The sequence below is a fragment of the Thalia democratica genome, chromosome 5, assembly GCF_965202585.1.
Source record: "Thalia democratica chromosome 5, ktThaDemo2.hap1.1, whole genome shotgun sequence".
In the NCBI taxonomy this organism is placed as follows: Eukaryota; Metazoa; Chordata; class Thaliacea; order Salpida; family Salpidae; genus Thalia; species Thalia democratica.
Genome location: NC_139169.1, coordinates 56,423,668 through 56,445,938, shown reverse-complemented (window position 1 = coordinate 56,445,938; position 22,271 = coordinate 56,423,668). Strand labels below are relative to the sequence as shown.

The following is a 22,271-nucleotide window of genomic DNA, read 5'->3' as shown; positions in this document are numbered from 1 at the left end:
AGATCTTTCATTAGAAACATTCCTTTTCTCCTTCAATTTTAAAATTAAGAATATAATATATATGCAAGTTCAGCAAATAAAGTTTAGGGGGTGTTTCCACTTCAATTTATTTCCATCTTGAACTCTCATGAGGTGGTCCATCTTGTAAGTCCCATCATCATTTTTACGTTCACAAGTAGCATTATACCATGTGTCTGATGATCCTTCACTAATTAATGTGGTATAATAATGCCCTATTGAAATATTTTCATTTTTTTTCTATTTATATATTAGGGGAAGAAGCCCATACATTTTCTGCTGCATCAGAGTTTGTTGCTAATGAACACATAGACTGAGAGCACTCATCATCTTCTGCAACAAGAGCACATTAGTTTAGTAGTCTTTTCTGGTGGGTATTACCATTTACTTTGAAAATTTCTGGATTGTATAATACTTCAGATTTATGTGACTCTCTTAAGTAAATTAACTCAGTACAAAAAATAACTTTATTTTGATCAGGATGGGATTTCAAAATAGTATGCAGCTCTTCCACCCTAACTACAGGCCCATCCCAGCTTTTACACAGTTTAAAACGTATTGATCCCTTTTTTTCCCGTTTTCATTTTTTTCTTTTATCTGTTTAAGCTTGAAACTTTTTTTTTTGCTACCCACCTTTGCTCCATCTCTTTCAGATATTTTACTACTTTTTCAAATATTTTTCATGTTTAGACAAAATAGACCACCTGTAACAACTAGCGCTGTTCTTTTCTTCCTTTTCTCTCAAAGTTAAAAAATGCTTAAGTTGAGTAAAACGCGAGTTTCTTGGTCAGTCTAGTTTTTATCTTGTAATAATAACATATTGTTTTAAAAGGTTGTTTTCGCCTTGTACTTCTTGTACAAAGGCGACTGTTTTTTATATTAACTTGTAAATTGGAGTAGCTTATTTGTATATTTTGTTATTATGTTATCACAGTTTATATTCATTTTAATACATTTTTGTGTTTCTAGATTCAATTTCTTTATATACAATTAGTTAAGCATTCTAACAATCTAACTATTTAATTAGGCTAAGCTTTAAAGATAGTCTAAGTTTAGTTCGCAACTCATTAAGTCGACTTAGCTAAATAACTTAGCTAAGTCATTTCTAAACATTTAAATAACATCACCAATATATTTATAATGCGCACAGAGTCAGATAATAACCAGCATCGCGTATAAGTAGCATTATAAGTAAATCGGGATAGTTAAACACCTCAAGAGAGTTCAAGATGTAACTAACTTGAATTTGAAACACCCACCTAAACGTGATTTGCTTAAGTTGCATATAGATTTTGTTCTTGGTTGTAAAATTGATGGGGAATGGAATTTTTCTAATGAAAGATCTATTACATTTTCATCAAGAAACCATATCCAAATAGATTTTTTAGTAGAACATATGTCGTATACAGAAAGTTAAATGTAAGTTGATTAAATCTTTAGTAGTATTATGTTTATCTAATTATTTCAAACAGATAATTAATTAGATTTTGTCAATCATGTGATAGCTGTTTTATACTAGAATTTTTAAAAGTATCAGTAATCTTGCAATAATGTTAAGGGCATATGGGGAGGAGGGGTAAACACCCTATTTTGGTTTTTGATCTTATTGTATATAGTTTTTACTAAGCTACAAAATGCTTTTTACAGATTTAAAAAACTCAAAACAAATTTTAAGATATAGCCGGTCAAAGTCAGAGGCAACAATAGGTTCCTTATGGGAGGCGCAAACTAAAATGGAAAAAATAGACTATTTCACTAAAAATCTATCTCCTCCTACGTTTTTTGGGACAATTACCTCAAAGTTTAAGGAAATGTTCCTTGCAATATTTGAAAAATTCTGTAAGAACCGAATTTAAAAAAATTAAAAAACAAAAATTTTATAATAAAAAAACTAAAAAAAAACTGTTATTTTTGTTAATTCTTTATATAAAACTTTATTTTTTGATTTAAAAAAAAAAATTCCGACAGAATTTTCTAAATATATTAAGAAATATTTCTTGAAAATTTGAGGTAGTTATCTCAAAAAACGCAGGAGAAGATAGATTTTTAGTGAAATTGTCTATTTTTTTCCATTTTAGTTTGCGCCTCCCATAAGGAACCTATTGTTGCCTCCGACTTTGACCGGCTATATCTCAAAATTTATTTTGAATTTTATAGATCCGTAAAAAGCATTTTGTAGCTTAGTAAAAACTATATACAATAAGATCAAAAACCAAAATAGGGTGTTTACCCCTCTTCCCTATGCCCTTAAGTGTTATACTAAATGATACAGTACAATGTTTGTTTTATTTTGCAATGTTCTTTGTAAAAGTCTTTATTTTGCAATCAATAACTTAATGTTCAACCCATACAACATTATGTTGCCTATAATAAATCATGACTTTTTAATATTTTGTAATTTTTTGTAATGCTTATTGAATAATTAATTAAGGGTTTTTTAAACATTTAAAACTAAATGAATAATTACATCAAATATACCGCTAATATACATACCACATCATCTAAATTTTTAAAGGTAATTAAGTATACCTAAAAAATGTTGTTTTACAATAAAACTTTTTACTAAAATCACTAACAACCTATGTTTTTAATTTTCAAAACAGCACCATTTTACAGACAAAATTTGCACATTTAGGGTGATTATGACGTCATAATACACCAAAAAACAGTTAATATGTCATTAAAACTATGTCAATAAGTATAATTTTTTGTTTAAGATATAACTTATAAGTTTAGGACATGTTTTTGTGATTTTGTTACTGTTTAAGTCTAAAAATCAAAAAATATGTGATTTTTGGGGTTGAAATTAGTTTTTGCTTAACCTACATATTTTTTAAATAAACTAAAATTTTAAAGTGTTCGTATTTGTTTGGTAATGGATGCTAGCCACCCATAAATAAATTAAGGTCATAACAGGGTTACCACAAACTCAGGGAACTTGGGGAATTAAGGGAAATTCAGGCAATTTTCAAGTTATAGAAAATCTCAGGGAAACTCCAGGAGACTCAAAGAACTTTGATTCTTTTTTTTAACTCAGGGATACTCAGGGCAGTTTTGGTTTTTTCTAAAAAGTTCAGGGAAATTTTAAGATTTTATAAAAAATCTCAGGGAAAGTTTTTTCTAAATCTAGAATGAGATTAGTTAATCTAGGTTCAACATTAAAAAAAAAATTGATTTTATATATTTTCAAGTGCTTATTTAGAAATTTTTTAGCCTTGGGGCTAGTTCTTCAATATTCTCATTGTAATTTTTTAATAAATAATAAAATTTTTAAGGATTTGAACAAAACTCAGGGAAGTTTCTTTTCACTCAGGGAAGATTTTTTGACTCAAAGATTGGCAACCCTTTCATAGGGGGTGGTAATTCACTTTTTTTACTATTTCATCATAGTTTGTAGAGGTTCACTTTCTTGTTACAAATTGGTATGTATTTTTTTAAATATAGTTTGTAGAGTTTAAACTAAGTTATAAGTTACTTTTTACAAATTTTTAATGTTCATTTTTATCCTAAGGTAAAGAACCTCTTACAATTTACATAAAGAACCTATTGAATTTTGTAATTTTAATTGCCATATCTTAAAAGTTATTTGGTTATTCAAATACAGTAAAAAGTAACTTGTAGCTAAGTTATTTATGTAGAAAAAAGTGCTTTATTTCCTCTTTATGCCCTTAACCATGTTTTGTGTTTAGTACTTCTCTTACTTTTGAAAACCTGTTTAGAATAGATAACAAAAGAAAATTTTATGTGCATTCTAGATTTTTTGTTAACTAAGCAACTTCTAATTATACTGAAAACTTTTATTATGGTCTGCTTATAACTACGTAACATTAATAAGAACTTAGATTAAAACAAAACTTACATAAAAAATATTTAAACATCGTTTTTTTACAATTTTTTATATATGTACAAAAAACATAGAAAAGGTTAAGCTGTTATGAATTGTTTATATTTATTTGCAAAAGTAAAAACTACATTATTTTAATCTAAACAAAAATATAAAACATGATTTTGGCTACTAACCTAGTAGCACTATAAATAATGTCATCATCTTAGAAAATAACAGAAACATTTCTTGCATAAAAAAAATTGTAGAGGTAATAGTGTTTAACAATATTTTTAGATTATATTTAACAAAATTAGACTTTCCATATTTCAGGGTTGTCACTTTACCTGGAAACCTGGAAAAACTTTTTTGACAATTTAGGCAAAAAATACCTGGAAAAAGCTGGAATTTGAGATATTTTGAAAAAAAACTGGAATTATAACAATTTTCATATGCTCAGTAGTATAATTTTAATTTGAATCAAAAAATCTATCATATAAATAAACATTTTTTTCATCATCAAAAATTTTATTTTATTAAAAAGCATATATAAAGTAGCTTTACAGTATCTTTTCAATGTTTTTATACTATTTACCACAGTTTCTTACCTTAAACTTAACTTTAAACTAAAAATAGACCTGGAATTTGAGATATTTAAAAAAAAAACCTGGAATTATAACAATTTTCACATGTTCAGTAGTATAATTTTGATTTGAATCAAAAAATCTATCATATAAATAAACATTTTTTGTCATCATCAAAAATTTTATTTTATCAAAAAGCATATTTAAAGTAGCTTTACAGTATCTTTTCAATGTTTTTATACTATATACCACAGTTTCTTATCTTAAAGTTAACTTTAAACTAAAATTAGATACAAAAATGTTTACTTTGAAAAACCTTGAAGAGATTTGGAAAACCTTGAAAAAATTTTGAAAAAACGAGTGGCAACCCTGATATTTTAACAATGTTTATTTTTAAGCTAGAATACTGCTGCTGGTGTTAGCATTTTTTTTGTGATGTTGAGAGTCTTATTTAATGAATTGTTTTCAGCAAGTTATAAAGTCAATGTATTCTTTATATACTAATTCATACATAGCCTTTATTAAAAGTTTTTTTATATTGTTGGTTAAAAAAACATAAAACAACTTATCAGTGTAAGTCAAGAAGAATACATAGTTTTAACTTTACAGGTGCTAAGAACTTTTGAATATTAACATAAAATTACTTTTAATGGATCTTACATACAAAGATTTCAATGTGGCTGGAGAAAAGTCTTTCAAGTTTCAAATAAAGCATGCAATTTGGTCACCCAACCGAGACATGGTTGCTCTGTCTGATAGCCAAGGCAGAATTCATTTGCACAGATTTCTCAACATGGACCTGATATGGTCTTTAAAGCCTGAAGATCTTGGTATTAATGATGATGATGCCTTTTCAAAGGTAGATAAAGCTGTCTGCAATTGTTTGTGCTGGAGACCAGACGGAGAAGGTTACTTTTAAACTTAGAGACAAAGTCTTTTTTTTTTTGAATAAAAAGTATAATTATTATGTTTTTAATTAGAATTAACAGTTTTTCAAAGTTTATTCAAAAAAGTATCAATCTAAGTAATAGTTTTTTCACTAACACAACAATGAATTATTTGTAAACAAAGTAAGTAGAAAATTTGACATAATTTACACACTTATTTTTTATTCATATCTTGGCTAATACTTATACCAAGGGTTTAATCTACAAGGGAAATAAAGGGTCTATTGACAGCGTCAACATACTAACTTAAACTCATATTAAAAATTACTTATCACAAAAACAACTTTCAATTAATCTTATAAGTAATTTTAGGATGTCCTTTATTTCCATCTTAATTTAATAAATTTATATGAAAATACATTTTATTTTGTTCATATAGGAAAGTTTTCAAGGCAAAATAGCAGTATGTTATGGCTGGTTGGGAATACATTTGTTTAAAATTATATTTTTAATAGCAAAAACTTTACATAATCATTTAGTTTTTTGACCTTTGTATTAACCCTTTGTATGTTTGAATAATTTTTAACGTCTAGTTATGAATACTTTTATATAGAAAAATTATAGTTATTTTTTATCCATTTGATTAGGTTTAGTCAAATAATTCATTTTACTAAGTTAGTAATTGTAAGTTTACTTACACAACGCAAATTCTATTTTGTCTTAAACTACAAAAAATCCTTAGTTTAGTTTGTGAAAAATCTTTTGTAGAAGTTGTTTAACAGTGAACATTACTTTAATGTTAACTTTTTGATCAACATTACTTACTATTTTCATTTTTAATTGATGCACATTAGTAAGTTTATTTAAACTTACTAAGATATAATTTTTTTTTTCAGTAATTGCTTCATCAATAACACTAGAGAAAGATGACAAGTTGTACCATAATATTTTTTATATTGATATGCATGATGGGAAAGTCATTCATAAATTGTCATCCATTGATGAAAACATAAAAGATGCTTTTACAAATATTCATTGGTATGAATGCGATATTGATAAAGAAGGTGAGATAGAGTTTTGAAATCAAGTAAACATCCTTTTATATACAAATATATTATGATTGAAGAAATAGGCAAATATGTGTTTTATGAGTTTGTTGTTTAACTTTTGTTGCTAGACAGAATAAATATAAAATTATAATTTAACTAGCTTTAAAATTTATTTAATTATCTTTAAATTTTCTCATTATTAATTTAAATTTTAATTAGTTCTAAAGTAAGAACGAAAATATGAATGATTAGTTTAAATATTTAAAATTTTTGATAACACAAATTCTACAGATGATATTTGTCAAATTTTCAAAGGCCTCGATTTCTCTGATTATGTACCTGATTTTTATTTTAAAGAAAAGGATAATTCTCAGCGTATGAAAGCTAATTCAGAAAAGTAAGTACATATAATATAATTTGATAAAATACTTCTTCTGCAAAAAAATCTTTAAAAAATAAAGTTTATGTTATAATAAGTTTTGTAGTTGATTTAAAAAATAAAAACTTTCAGTTTAAGTGTACTGGCAGTGGTTGATTTAAATCAAGTCATAACTCTTTTGGCACAAGGTGTCATTCCTATAGCTACGGTTCAGTGTTTATCAAGTTTTGTGAGTTTTGTTATAAAACCGATATTTGTTTTAACTCTGTCTAAAAACATTACTTATATATTAGTCTAAGCAGAAATATTTTATATGTATTACAGCTCAAAAATTGCTGTGTAACGAGTCTTTAAATAATGTCATTTAGTGTTAATTTAAAACTAATGTTGTATAAATTCTACATAATATAGAATATTTTCAACTACTTTTTGACAATTTAAAAACTATATGAATATACTGTTTCTCGTTTTGTATATTATTTTTTTAAACTGCAAAATTGTAATTGCAATAATAAGTTAAAACAAGCATAATGAAAATTCAAAGGATAATTTAAAAATAACAGTGAAATCATTTTAAGTGTTGGTCTAAATATTTGTAGCATCTAATGATAAAACATAATCGATGGTAAATATTTTTACAGGCAACAAAAAGTAGTTTCAAGTTAAATCAAATGTGTTTGTCACCTAATACACAGTATTTTTCTTTTTTGTGGGAAAACTGTGAAGAACCTGGAATTTTTCTGGAAATTGTTAGTTGTAAAATAATTAAATCTGTATTTTTACTATAATTACAAATTCTAGCGTTTAACGTTTGTTTAGGTCTTGTAAAATACTAAAAAGTTATTATTATTATTATTAGAGATTATTGTGCGAAGATGGACTCGGGACTTAAAACCTGAGCCGCTTAAACAATACACATGAAAAAAGAAACAAACAAATTACATTCAATGAAAATTAAAAAAACAAAACATAACATAGTAAAAAATTACAAACAAATAGTCCTGTATGATCAAATATCAAATTATAACTTAGTATGCACAAAAAACAAAATAAATTCTCATATACAAACTTATGCATAGACTATAAAAGATTAAACATTTAAAAATATTATAAATAGAAACTTATAACCTGTAGGGGGAAGGCCTAGGGAAGAAAAATTACTGTTAGTGATACTAATACTTTAAAATAAGTAAATACTTCAAACCATCATTATAATGAATTTAAATTGATAATCACTGTATTTTACTTGTGTTTATATTATTTAAATCTTTTTTTTAATCGAAAATGTTCTACCTCCCCACACGAAACCATATCCTGCGGTAATTTATTCCTCATATTTATTGTTCTGCTGAAAAAAGAATTTTGCCACTGACTGTTATTAAAATTATATTTACGTTTTATTTTTTTTATCATTTCCTCTCAAATTATAATTGGTCTGAGAAAAAACAAAAAGCTGATTGAAAAAATCTTTATATTTACCATCAACAATTTAAAAAAGTTTTATCAATACAAACTGCCATCTTTTATACTCTAGAACTCCAATCTGAGCTTCACCAATCTATCTTTGTATGAGGTATTTAAAATCTTGCATCTAGTACAAACAAAACAGGTAAAATTTTTCTGTACAGAATCAATCCTAATAATGTCTTTTTTAAATAGGGGGACCATATTGGGGTATTGTATTCAAGTTTAGGGCGAACGTAGATTTTAAATTATTTAGTAAGAATAATAGCAGAACTGGTCTTGAAACTTTTAAGAATTTGATAAAACGAATTTTGAGCAATTTTATATAAATAAATTACATGTTCGTTCCATTTTAGATTTTCAGATATATATATTCCAAGTCTTTAAAAATTTAACTGCTGATATTTTAGTTTTATTAATTAAAAGGTTAACAGGGAAGGGTTTATTTTTATTGATAGTTAGAACTTGGCATTTTTTGGATTTAAATCAAGTTTTATTGTTTTTAGCCATTTCGTGAATACTATCTAATGTTAATTGTAAAGAAGTTTCTGACTTGCTAAATACTTTTGCGTCATCTGCAAATAGACTTATTTCGCTCTGAATGTGAGTATTTAAAGTAATATCGTTGGTGTAAATTAAAAAAGGAAGAGGACTAATGATTCCACCTTTTGGTACTCCACTGAATTTTTAGAGGGTCTGACAATGTGTTGTTAATGAGTGCACTTTGTGACCTATTATTTAATAATTCGTTTAACCAATTCACTAAGTTATCATCAAAACCATATTGAGTCATAATTTTTAATAATCTATTGTGTGACACGGAGTCAAAAGCTTTTTTGATGTCAGTATAGACCACTGTGACTGATTCATTGTTTAAGTAAGTTATTAACCAAGTATGTAAACATGTCAATAGTTGAATTCCTAATGATCGGTGGGGAACAAAGCCAAGTTGTTTTGGTGTTAATAAATTAAAGTCGAAAAGGTGATTAAACATTTTTTGAGAAATGATGTCTTAATGTTAGATGGATATTTTTTGCTTTTGTTATTTTCAGGATAAGGTGGAATAAAGTGTTTAATTAAAGTTTGAATTAAGTCGATAAATCGGTCATAAAAGTTTTGGAGATTTTTTGATTTATTAAATAATGAAGTCCAATCAATGTTTGACAAGTATTTGTTGATATTTTTAAAATCAGCCATTTTAAAGTTATATGAAACTACTTAAGAATTAGATATTTTTTTAAATTTCAATTTTAATGTTAAATGAGATCTATGGTCACATGTGGTTGGTTGTTAATCGGAAATTAGTTATTAGACATGTTATTTTATCTTTACCAAAATGGTTGCAAATTAGTAAATCAAGTATGTTTTGATTTTTATGAGTTGGTTTTTCAATTATTTGAGTTAAGAAATTATTTGTGCAGAAATTAAAAAAAAAAGTTTTGTAAAAAATATATAAACATAATCCTTTTTTTTATTTTTCTTACCTTAAGGTATTTAAAAAATAATAAAATGTGTAGTCTTTAGTCTAGACGTACAAACTTGATTTTTAACAATAGTAGGTTTTGTTGAATAAATTATTAAAAAAAAACAATAGCTTGATATGAAGAAAATTCTACCTCGAGTGTGTTTGACAAACAATCTATCAAAGAAGTTGACAGACTTGGTTGAGAAGAGCATATTTGTGCGTCACTCATTAAATGACATGGTAGAAAGCTGTGAAAATATAATCAATGTACTTGTTGTTTTACTAACTATAAAATAATATATTTATGATTAACTCTGTTTAATGTTTTACAATAGCTTAAAAAGCTTTGTTTATAATGTTTATCATATTATAAGTTTAAACAAAAAGTTTGTTTCTTATACAAATGAAATTTAAACATTAAATGTTAAAGTTTATATACTAGGTAAAGAATAACAAAGTATTGTAAAATGCAAGTCAAAATATTTTTTGAAAATTTATCTAAGCTTGTTTTCTTACATCACTGTATTAAAATTTAATATACTGTAAAAAACAAAATATAATATTATATTATATAATATATAATAGGTATTTGTATGCAATATTATCATACCTATCAATATTTTTTTTGATATTCAATAGTAATTTTAAATCCATATTTGCTAACTTACTTCAAATACTATTTGTAAATAACTTATGCGTTATTTTAGATGATGCGAACAAAAGTCTTTCATAACATCGACCAAAGAAACTTCAAAGAGTCGTTGGGCGACACTTTGCTGTCTTACCTCACGTGGGGCCATGCTGGGTGGGATTTAAAAATTATTTTTTTACATGTGTACATTTAAAGCTTGGTTTTTTTAATGTAAGTAATAATTATGTCATAGCCTATTTTTACATCATCTCTATTTTACAGTAAATCATTGTATATTTTTTGTTAAAAAGTTGTGTAAATTTATAAACTTTTACCTGTCTATAAATTAGATGTCAATAATCGCAGGCAGCAGCTGGTGAACTTCTTCGTGAACGACCTGAGCGTGGACAGTCTGGACAAGCTGAATAACGAGCTGAAAGAAAAGAAGAAGCATTTCGTTCAGAACTTGCTCGGAAGCATGCAGTTGGCTGCGCACAACATGTACTACGTATTTCACGAACTTAAAGTATGTCAGTTTTTTGTAGGTTTTATTTCAGTCAGTGCTTTTTTACGAACTTTTTAGTTCACTTTGTTTTTTAATTGGTCGGAAAGTTAAACTACTTCTTTATTAATAACAAAAAAAAAACTACCAACTCTGTTCTACCAAATTACGAAATTTTAGCTTTGTTAACTTTTACTAGCAAACAGCTTTGTACTTGAATGTTATAGCTTAAATTTTTTTGAGAATATTTTTATAAGTTTAACTTTAGTTACTAGGCTGAAACTTGCTTGAAATTGTATATTTTTTACTTTATTTTGAACATTTTTAGGGAATGACAAAAAGGAACATTCTGCCCGAGTTAGAAATTGATTTTGATAGTGAAGCATTAGATGACTGTATTCAACTTGCTGGCAAGTTGTCTTTTAAAATATACGAACTAATTGAGTAAGTTTTCGTTAATTAAGTTTAATGTATGCTTTAAATTTATGATTTGATCTATCTGATTAGAGTTAGCTTAGTTTTAAAACTTAGGAATTAAGTTTTATATATATATATATATATATATATATTAGGTTTTATAATTTATAAGTTTACATATAATGATTTAAAGGTTTACCATTACTACGTCACAATTATTATAAAAAATTTTAAAGTTTGATTTATGTTTACTGTTATAATAAACTGTAGCTTACTGAGGATCACATGAAATTTTACATTTCATGTGTGAAACAGCTGTATAAATTATAGTTTTTATATAATTAGATAAATATATACAACTGTTCAAAATATATTATTGTATTCAGTGTGTTGATTCGTTGACACACAGAAACATATGTTGGTAGAATAAAGGAAGATTACTGTATAATTTGTTTTTATTTATTTTATAAATAAAAAAAAATATATATATATATATAATAATATTTATCTAGTTATATAAAAACTATAATTTATACAGCTGTTTCACACATGAAATGTAAAATTTCATGTGATCGTCAGTAAGTTACAGTTTATTATGATAGTAAACAGAAATTTAGATTTTAATTTTTTTATAATAATTGTGACGTAGTAATGGTACAGCTTATTGTATGATTAGCTTAATTTGAAATAATACGCTGTGAATGTTAATTTATGCTTTTAAGGAAAGTTTAGAAAGGTCATTTTCGAAAAATGTTTTAAGCTATTAGAAAAAATCTTTTAGACTTTTGGGAAAAATGTTCTAAAATACTTGTGTTTGCCGCTTCGATTTTATTTTGTCAATATTTAGTTGGTTTTAATTTTGTTAAAAAAGTATTTTTGATAATGGATGCATATGTTTTGTCTTTCGCTTTTCTTGTTTAGTGTTATGTTCTTATCTGATTTTTCGATTTCTATTTTTTCTATGTTACAAAGTTTGCAGCCGAATTTAGTATTGAATTTTGATTTTGTCCTGTTTAATATTTCCCATTTAATTTTGTAGTCTGTATTGTTATCTTTTAAGTTCCATATGTGGTTCGCTAGTTCTGTTGTGTGTCTTTTGTTAGTATTGTTGAATGATGATTTGTGGTTTCTGTATCTTTGTTTGAAGGTTTTTCCTTTGGATCATATATACTGCTTTGTTGTTTTATTTGATGTTACTGTTGCTTTATAAATTATATTTGACACTAGGCATTCGTTATTTAAAGGAGAAGGTTCTTTACGGCAATTACAAAGTTTATCTTTTATGGTGCTTTTATCGTCTATATTGCTTTTGTTTAATATTTTGTTGTTGTGAGCTATTATTTTACTTCTGAAATTATTTGTGCAACTGTAAGATATTTTAATTGTGTTTCGGTTGAATATTTTATGGAATGGGTGGTTTTCGTCAAATGATGTGGTTATCAGGATTAAGAATTGTTTGCCTATTTTTTAGCTTACATTTAGACTAAATGGTGGGTTGAAATATATTATGTCTCTTTTTCTTTGTTTTTTATTTCTTTCTGGTAAAGTGGTCTTATCGTATTTTAAGGTGTTTTTATAATTGGCCGAATTTAATGCTTTTTAATATTCATTTTTTACATTGTTGAAGGATTCTTCGTTATTAGATAGTTTTATTAGTCTTCTGTTTATTGTTTCGGGTAGTTGTTTTAGTATTTGTCGGGGGTGATTGGAGTTGTAATCTACGTATAAAATTGGTGAGTTTGGTTTGTTGTATGGTTGGTAACTTGAGTTTGATATGTTGAAGGATACATCTAAGAAGTCTGTTTGGAGTAATCCGTTTGGATGTCTGTTTGGAACAAATGTAAGCTAAAAAATAGGTAAACAATTCTTAAACCTGATAACCACATCATTTAACGAAAACCACCCATTCCATAAAGTATTCAACCGAAACACAATTAAAATATCTTACAGTTGCACAAATAATTTCAGAAGTAAAATAATAGCTCACAACAACAAAATATTAAACAAAAGCAATATAGACGATAAAAGCACCATAAAAGATAAACTTTGTAATTGCCGTAAAGAACCATCCCCTTTAAATAACGAATGCCTAGTGTCAAATATAATTTATAAAGCAACAGTAACATCAAATAAAACAACAAAGCAGTATATATGATCCACAGGAAATACCTTCAAACAAAGATACAGAAACCACAAATCATCATTCAACAATACTAACAAAAGAAACACAACAGAACTAGCGAACCACATATGGAACTTAAAAGATAACAATACAGACTACAAAATTAAATGGGAAATATTAAACAGGACAAAATCAAAATTCAATACTAAATTCGGCTGCAAACTTTGTAACATAGAAAAAATAGAAATCGAAAAATCAGATAAGAACATAACACTAAACAATAAAAGCGAAAGACAAAACAAATGCATCCATTATCAAAAATACTTTTTTAACAAAATTAAAACCAACTAAATATTGACAAAATAAAATCGAAGCGGCAAACACAAGTATTTTAGAACATTTTTCCCAAAAGTCTAAAAGATTTTTTCTAATAGCTTAAAACATTTTTCGAAAATAACCTTTCTAAACTTTCCTTAAAAGCATAAATTAACATTCACAGCGTATTATTTCAAATTCAGCTAATCGTACAATAAGCTGTACCATTACTACGTCACAATTATTATAAAAATCTTAAAATCTAAATTTCTGTTTACTATCATAATAAACTGTAACTTACTGACGATCACATGAAAATTTACATTTCATGTGTGAAACAGCTGTATAAATTATAGTTTTTATATAACTAGATAAATATTTAGCTTTAATTTAATTTGTCGAGCACTATCGACCAGAACTTTTATATAAAACCTTTAGTATATATAAATTATGTATATATAAAATTATATATAGGAAGTTTTAAATTTTTCTCATAGTTAATAGAATAATTACCTATAAATTTCAAATAATAATTTAATTTACTTTGAGTAGTCACGTTCTCTATTTTTTTTGTATGATCAATCTATTTACGTTTGTAATTTTGTAGGTAAAAATTGACTACTATTTAAATGTGTATTTCTGAAAATGTAGGTCGCCTATTTAATAATATTTTTAGAGTATATCTGGATCATGCAGAAAACTTTCATCTGTTTATTAAATGGCTAAAAGCTTCGATTGAAAATGTTAAAAATGACAACTTTATTCCTAAAGGGACTGTGGTTAGGTTTTAATATTTTTTAGATAACTTATAACAAAACGTATAAATTACTTTTGTATAGTTAAAATTAATTATTTTATGATAAGCTTTGTTGTTTTGAAATGACCCGTTGTATTTTGTTTTAATTTTGTTTTGGAACTATTAGTAAAAATTACCGTCGTGAATGATTTTGTTAGACAAGAAATTCATTTAAACTACTTTCATAAGTAATTATTTTGTATGAAAAACTCAAAACAAGATAAAATAAATAAATAATTATTTAACAACTTTATATTAATAAGTTCAAACGTTTGCTATAATTTTTAACATATTTTAAAGTTTAGTAAATTTTTGAAATAGTTTAAATTGATTTAAATGTTAACTCACACCAAACAACAAAACGTAAAAATGTTTTTGTGTTTAATTCTCTAAAAGTAGCAACAGTCCAAAACAAAAATTTTTTTTTTACAAAAATTAAGTTTTGAACTGATAGTTGGAAGTACCTAAAAAATTGTACTTGCAGTTTTTAATGCATTTATTAAGATTTTGTTAAATATAAGATTTTGACAAAAAGTTGTTAGTTTAAATAGTTAGTTGTAGACTTTAGGGATATCCAGCATAAGTTCATAGGGGGGTCCACCTTTATTTTTACATATTGATCTTCTTTTATACAGTTTTATCTGAGCTATTAGACATTTTTAATTGCTTAACTAAATTCAAAGTAATGTTAGAGATATAAGCGATCAAAGTCAGTGATCTCAATAGGTTCTTCATGGAAGGCGTAGACCAAAAACGCAAAAAAAGACTATTTTAAAAAATATCTATCTTCTGTTTCATTTTTTAACCAATCTTCTTCAAAATTTCACTAAAAGTCCATTAATGAATTTAAAAAAGATTTAATGCAGGTTTTTTTTAAATTTAAAAAATTTAAATTTTTATAAAAAAATTACCTATTTTTTTATTATGTTTTATCTAAAGTTTTTATTTTTAAGTATTTTTTAAATCGCAACATAAAAAGTGTTTTAAACTACAAAAGGAACATTTCCTGAAAGTTTGAGGTTTCTATCTCAAAAAATAAAGGAGAAGATAGACTTTTAGTGTTTTTTAAATTTCTGAGAAAATTGACCGAAAAAAGTTTTCTGTTCATACGTTTGTATCGGAAACTTTCTAAAAAAATTACAATATATCAAAAGTTAAATGATATTTTGAATTCTAGAAAAACTGGCTTGTAGTTTGTACTTGAAGCTTTCATATAAGAGCCATGTTGTTTTAAGTAAAAAAAATGTTAGACTTCCACCCCCTTATGCCTTTTTTAAAATAAGTAATAGTCATGTGAATATTCATCTACAATGTTTAACATTTTTTTAGTATAGGCTGGACCAGAACGAACAGATCGGCGATTTTATTTTAGAGTCATTTTTCTTTGATGACCACATTGAAACTTCCGACAAAGAATCAACTTTACAAGAGAATAGAGGATTCAATTTTATGATAATAGGTACATTTTATCTTCAGCATGAATTAAACATCAGCAGTGCATGGATTTTTTTGACTTTTATCAATACTGTTTCTTATGAATTAAAATTAATTTTAAATAATTTTCCATTCACTAAAGTTCTTTTTTAGCTTCGTAAATGGTACACACTATAACTAGCGTTGATGCTCTTTTTTATAGTTAAAAAATTAGCAAAACCAGAGAAGATGCTCTAAAAAAATTTTAAAGTAAAATCAACGTTTTACTAAATGTTTCAGTGGATTTAATAGTTTTATTAAGGCTAGTCTAACAGTTACTTGGGGCATCAAAAAATTATTAGAGTTTTTGTAATGATTCCAATAAGTTTATATGAAAATAAGAACAGTATCTCAAAAATGATGGTCCGCTGTACAAAAAGTCTAAAATATTCAACAACAACGAATGGTTGAAAGTCTTGAACGCTTCACGCATCAAAAAGGATGCCAATATTATATTTCCCGAAGAGTCTGCATCGGTATTAAACTTGGTTAAGCGGTTGGAAGAGAGCAAACGTAAACTTACGCGTTCATTAATTGTAAGTACAAATTTTTTTAATATTATGTACTAATATTTTTTTTTTTCTTTGACCAAAAAATTTACTCTTTTTTGTTTTGAAAGCTTAAATCAGCTTTACAACTACTAAACCTAAGCGTATGTGGTTATTAGCTGCTATCTAAAAAAAAATTTTTTTTGTTAGCTCAAGTTTTATTAAGTGCGTCAAATACTTTTTTCTGTTAATTCATCAACTTTAAAGTTTTGTTTTGTGATTTGCTGAATATTACGGTAATAGTCTCTAATAAATAATTAGATATGTAGCATTACAGGATGTTTACTTTGTAAAAGTTTATAAATATTAATCTTTTGTTTTTGCATAAATCACTATAACGTAAACGTTCAAATCAACTACTCAATTTAAGAACACTGTACAGTTGAGAAAACAGCTCTCACTAAGTTTTTTATATTGTTTTTGTTAAAATCCTTTATGTTTACAGTAGAAGGTACAGTTTTACGCGATAAATAATAATTTATATTATTGACATATAATGTTATTATAACGATATTTTAAATGATGTATTATTTTACAGAAGTCTTATAATTCTTTTGATGTAAGCTATGAAAATTTTAAATATTCGTTGAGTCCATACGAAAAAGATGAATCTTTGTCACTACCGCAAATTAGATCAACTGACAATTTTTTCACTTTTAATGAAAGTATGTTTAGGTTTTATATATTTTTTAAGTTCACAGTAAATTAATTTTATTTAAATATAATCAAATATAAGTCAGAACTATTAATTATTTTATATAATACCTAAACTTTAATTTTTCTCTTTTATTTATATAGAAAATTAAAACACGCCATAGAAAAATAAAATTAAAATACTTGGTTTTTGTTTTCTTACATACCACCTTTCAAAAAATATATCATGCATTAAATATAGTTCTACTACTAACAATAATATACAAGTTTTTTTTTAAAGTGAATTTCGACAATTCTTATCATTTAAATGCAATTGTAATGTTTCAGAAATTGTTTAAAATCAGAAAAATATTAGTTTATTTGGTATACCGCAAGGCCACAAGCAATCTTACTTTTTTTAGATCACCTGAAAAACGTTGTGTTTATCGTTAATGGCAACAAAAACTTGGGGCATAAACAGTTTGTTGTTATCGAAATGTCATTTTTTAAAACTTCTAACGATCATCATGTAAACGTCAACCAGTCCAGCGGAGACTTTGATAAGGAATCTAAATATTCAAAGTAAGTTTAATAGCAATAACTACACAAGTAGGTATAATGTTTGTGTAATGTTAAAAACTAATTGCAATGATGAAAGTATTTTTATGTATCTTTAAATTTAATCAAGAAGTATCTCAATTAGATTAAATAATATATACTTATACAACACTTAACAAATGTCATAAGCAAGTTAATATATTTTCCGTTACCATTGCTCTTCTTGAAACTGCTTGTTAAAAATGGATTTTAATACAAAAGTATTTTTGTCAAACAATCTTTTATCTAAAACTATTTATTATTTTACTAAAAGTCAGTGTATGGCTATATAAAAATGACCACCTATGCAATTCTGACTTGTTTTCATATAGTTATGACAACTCATACTTTTAAGATAGCTTCTTTTCATAGCAATTGTATTTTTTCACACAGGTCCGTCAAAGTCTATGCTGCTTGGTGCAACAACTCCAAGTCGCCCGCTCCCTGGCTCAACCAGGAAAAACCCTCCTGCGTGTCCAGCCTCACATTGCTGGCCAACAAGGCGGAGGGTTGCGATGAAGTTCGCCTCCCCGCAGGAAAGTCCAACTGCGTCGCTGACATTAGGGACGTTAGGTACTATGACAACGAGCATTTTTGCCTCCTCGCCAAATCCGAAAAAGAAAGCCATGAGTTTTTCATCAAGGTAAGTTTTGATGTCAATGGTATTCATAAAATATTAACTTTTTTTATGTACTAATATTTTTGAAAAACTTTTAGTTAGTTACACTTACATAGTTAAAATATAATTTTTGTAAAACTAGAAAAGTAAATTGTCATTGGTACATAAAGTCGATTATTATTTTTTCAACTACTTACTAAAAAATAATTTTGTTTTTAATTTTTTTAATTTAGCATCCTGCACTTTTAATTCAAACATTCGCAGCTTCCCATCAACTTGCTTTATGAAAACTCGCAAGAAATCAAACCGCTTGAAAATTCACGTGATGGTCACGTGACTGACACGTGGAGCTTGCCGGTGGCTTGCTGCGTCAATCTGAACCACGAGTCCAACAAGGTCATGTCGAAAGAAATTTTCTACAACGGCTATCAGGACGACTCCGAGCAGGCTCACTATGGCGTCATAAGCAGCTGCGCGAAGAGAAACATCGCCGCTCTGGTTTGATTTTTTTTAGTAGATCAGTTCAAAGTTTGCACCTGTGCATGGAAGTGTGTGTATGAATTTAAACAAATTGTGTAAATATTTTTAAACAAGTGTGTAGTATATATATTTTTTTTTACAGTTTTTAAATAGTTTAAATATCTGATTTACTAATAAAACCAAATAAACAAAAATAATATAAGATTTATCAGCACTAAAGTGTATACTAAGTTTTTAATGTGCATAGAACTGTTTTTTTCGTCGAACATTTTTACAGGGTTGGCCACTTTACCTGTAAACCTGAAAAAACCTGTAATTTGAGAAATAAATAAAAAATCTGGAAAAACCTAGAATTTTTAACAATTTTAAGATGTCAAGTAGTAAAATTTCGATTTGACTCAAAACATCTATCATATAAATAAAAAAATTTTGTCATCATCAAAAATTTTTCTTAAAAAAAAAACACATTTAAAGTAGCGTAATAATATCTTTTTAATGTTTTTATGCTATTTAACACATTTTCTTATCTAAACTTAACTTTAAACTAAAAGTAGACCCAAAAATGTCTACTCTTAAAACCTGGAGAAAATTTAGAAAACCTGGAAAAATTTTGATAAAACGAGTGGCAACCCTGTTTTTATAACTATTGGTATAGAATAGTTTAAACGCAAGTTCTACTTGAGAAGCAAAAATTGTAAAAATCTTTAGACATTGTTATGTATGTCATTGTTTAAAGTAAATTTTACGATATAGTTTAGTATTAACTTAGCTCACATTTAGTACTTCATTAATTTTTTTAGGAATTTTTTTTCAGAACGTTGAAAGTTTATTTATATAAGTATATAACATTTAAATAAATATTCTATTGCTACACCGTTTTGGTTTAAGTAAATTTTAAAATGACTTTATACGAGTTTTAGTTTTTAATTTTCACTTTAATACAATCATTTCAAAATGATCATTAGTTTTCAACAAAATATATAAATATATAAATTTTAAACACTTATAAGCACATTTGATTTTTTTATCTAAATTATCTAACAATCAGACGAGCAACAAAGGAAATCAGCTTGTAACATTGGAGATGGATGTAGAACATGAATCGAGCGATGAAGAAGAAGAAGACGATTTGATGGATTGCAACTAACACTTGATTGCAAGGTTGTTTAAAACAAAATTGTTTGTTATAAAAATAGTGTGGGACAGATCAAGATTTGTTTATGGTTTTAAAGTTTTTTGGATCTCATTAGTCAGATTGTAAAGAGTTTTGTGCTGATAAAAATAATTTTTTAACGCTGTACATAACTTTAGGACATGCTTTTCGGGAAGGTAAAGTAGAAAGGTATAGAAAAAGAGTGATCTTTTGTTTTCAAATTCATTTTTACAAGAAAAAATATGCTGTTTGACTTTTTGTTTTGTGTTAATGAGACAAAATATTTTATTGTTTTGTACAAATATAGATATTTTAAGTTTATTAGATAAATCGTTTTTTACTTACAGATAGATAAACAAGGTTCACTAAACTACATAACTTTTTATTCAGGTATAACTTTTATTTTACTAGTTTATAGCATTGTAGAAAGATAACTTTTATATAAATGTTATGTTTATACATTTAAAACAATTTTAAGATGAGTACTTAAAAGGTTGATTGTATGATGATATTTTAAATTCAGTTATTTGATGTACAGTTTTATGCTATTAATTTTATAAATGATAAATTTCATTTTTGATGAACTATGTTTTTTATTGAAATTTATTTTGAACCAATTTAGATTGCATTCATTAAATATTGGACAAATTTTTTGTTTTAACCTGCTACTTTTTAGTTTAAATTTTTCTAGGCAAAAATGTTCATTTATTTTTAAATGACTTTATTCAAATTGTTTTGTGATTCAAACGTAATAATTATTAGACGTAAACTGGTAAAAAATATTTTTTTGTGTTTTATTTTCATTTACGTAAAAATTTTATTCTACTTATATAAGCTTTTAAGCAATTTCTTATGAATTTTTGACATTTTAACATGTTATATACAAATAAATAGTTTTGCATATATCTTCTTAGTTTTAAGTTTGCTGCACATTACGTAAATATTATAAACCAAAGTTTTGTTTCAATAACTAATTAAAAATGTTATGTAAAAAAATATTTGTTTTAAAAAAGGCTTTTAAAAAGCAACAATTTTTTTTTCAAACTACTGTAAAACCTATATAAGTGTTTCCCATTTTTTTCAAAAGGCCCCCTTTTAAGAAATTGAAAGCTATTGCTTTTCCAACAGGGCTGCTAAGAAAACTACCATTAAAAACACCTAAAACCTTTTTTTGTGTTCTTCGTCATCAACTCAAGAATATCTTTTGTAGGCTTCAAATTACGACCTCATGCTCTCCTAAATTTCTGTTATGGCCACCAAGGGGGCCACTTGACCCACTTTGGGAATCCCTTATCTATATTATGTTTATCTTAGTGTTAAAATATCAGATTTGATTTGCCAGAAATAAATATATAATTTTTTTCCATCGGACGCCGACTTCATAAAGCTTTAAAATACTAAGCACATTAGGTAGCCGATTTTATTAGATTCTATTCATAATGCAATAATTGCTTTAGGAAAGTTAAAAATTCACTCGTTTTTTTATAAGTAATATAATTGAAATAAGTTCATTAGACAAAATAAATTCGAAGTTACTGTTCTAAAAAACACTTATATATTACAAAGTTAAACAGTTAAAACAAAAGTATAAACTTCATTAAAATTACTTGCACAAATATAAACTTAATAAATAAATTTTTTTTTACTACTTGAAGTAAACTTTATATCTTTAAAAAAGAATATACTTGATAAAACGAAAATATCTGTTTTATTAACGAAAAAAATATCTATCTCATTAATATACAATACAACTGTGATAACAGCACCTCATTGCATATATATATTACATAAAACTATTTTTTAGTAAAAGAAAGTGAAATGTTATGAATAGATTGCTTGCTTATTTAATGTAAGTTAGGTGATAATGCTAAAAAATCAAATCTGAATTACAACAAAATTAAAACAAGATGAACTTAGCTTATTGATTTTTTTTTCAATTGAACACGAATCAAAAGTTGTCAAAAAGGAAACATTAAGTGAAAATATAAAACACAAGACATAGTGAAATAACTTTTATGGAAAGTTTAAAATGTAAGACTTAATAACAGTAAAACTGAATATCTAAAGAACAAGCGTTATAAATATTTTTTTACGAACTAATATTATACAAAAACTTTTATATTTTAAAAGATAATTTTTTTAAAGTAACTTGATAAATGTTACCAAAGCGAATTATTTTTATCTAAAATAGCTAAATATTTTTACCATAATAAAAAGTATTTTAAGTCAGACAAAGCATAGAATTTGTAAAACAAACTGCAGGTGGTAATATCTTATAATAAAAAGTATATATCTCAAAAATGTCATATTTATCAA

At 26.0% G+C, this 22,271-nt stretch overlaps 1 protein-coding gene and 1 long non-coding RNA gene across 2 annotated transcripts; both read left to right on the top strand.

Annotated features, from left to right (window-relative positions):
- Positions 1-5,074: 5,074 nt before the first annotated feature.
- On the top strand, positions 5,075-11,250 carry LOC145836651 (anaphase-promoting complex subunit 4-like). The gene is made up of 7 exons (XM_082944438.1): positions 5,075-5,333; positions 6,209-6,376; positions 6,653-6,758; positions 6,873-6,948; positions 10,377-10,474; positions 10,667-10,826; positions 11,131-11,250. The coding sequence occupies exons 1-7, from the start codon at positions 5,075-5,077 to the stop codon at positions 11,248-11,250; spliced, it is 987 nt and encodes a 328-aa protein (XP_082800564.1).
- Positions 11,251-18,706: 7,456 nt separating this feature from the next.
- On the top strand, positions 18,707-20,340 carry LOC145836013 (uncharacterized). Its single transcript, XR_014369875.1, has 3 exons — positions 18,707-18,820; positions 19,851-19,963; positions 20,114-20,340. It is a non-coding gene; the product is annotated as an uncharacterized LOC145836013 (long non-coding RNA).
- Positions 20,341-22,271: the final 1,931 nt, after the last annotated feature.

What these genes read in the sequence shown, in the direction of transcription:
- LOC145836651 (XM_082944438.1), top strand. Translation starts at nt 5,075, where the DNA reads ATGGATCTTACATACAAAGATTTCAATGTGGCTGGAGAAAAGTCTTTC. An exon ending in CTGGAGACCAGACGGAGAAG is followed by an intron (nt 5,334 to 6,208) that starts GTTACTTTTAAA and finishes TTTTTTTTTCAG; the next exon opens with TAATTGCTTCATCAATAACA. An exon ending in ATGAAAGCTAATTCAGAAAA is followed by an intron (nt 6,759 to 6,872) that starts GTAAGTACATAT and finishes AAAAACTTTCAG; the next exon opens with TTTAAGTGTACTGGCAGTGG.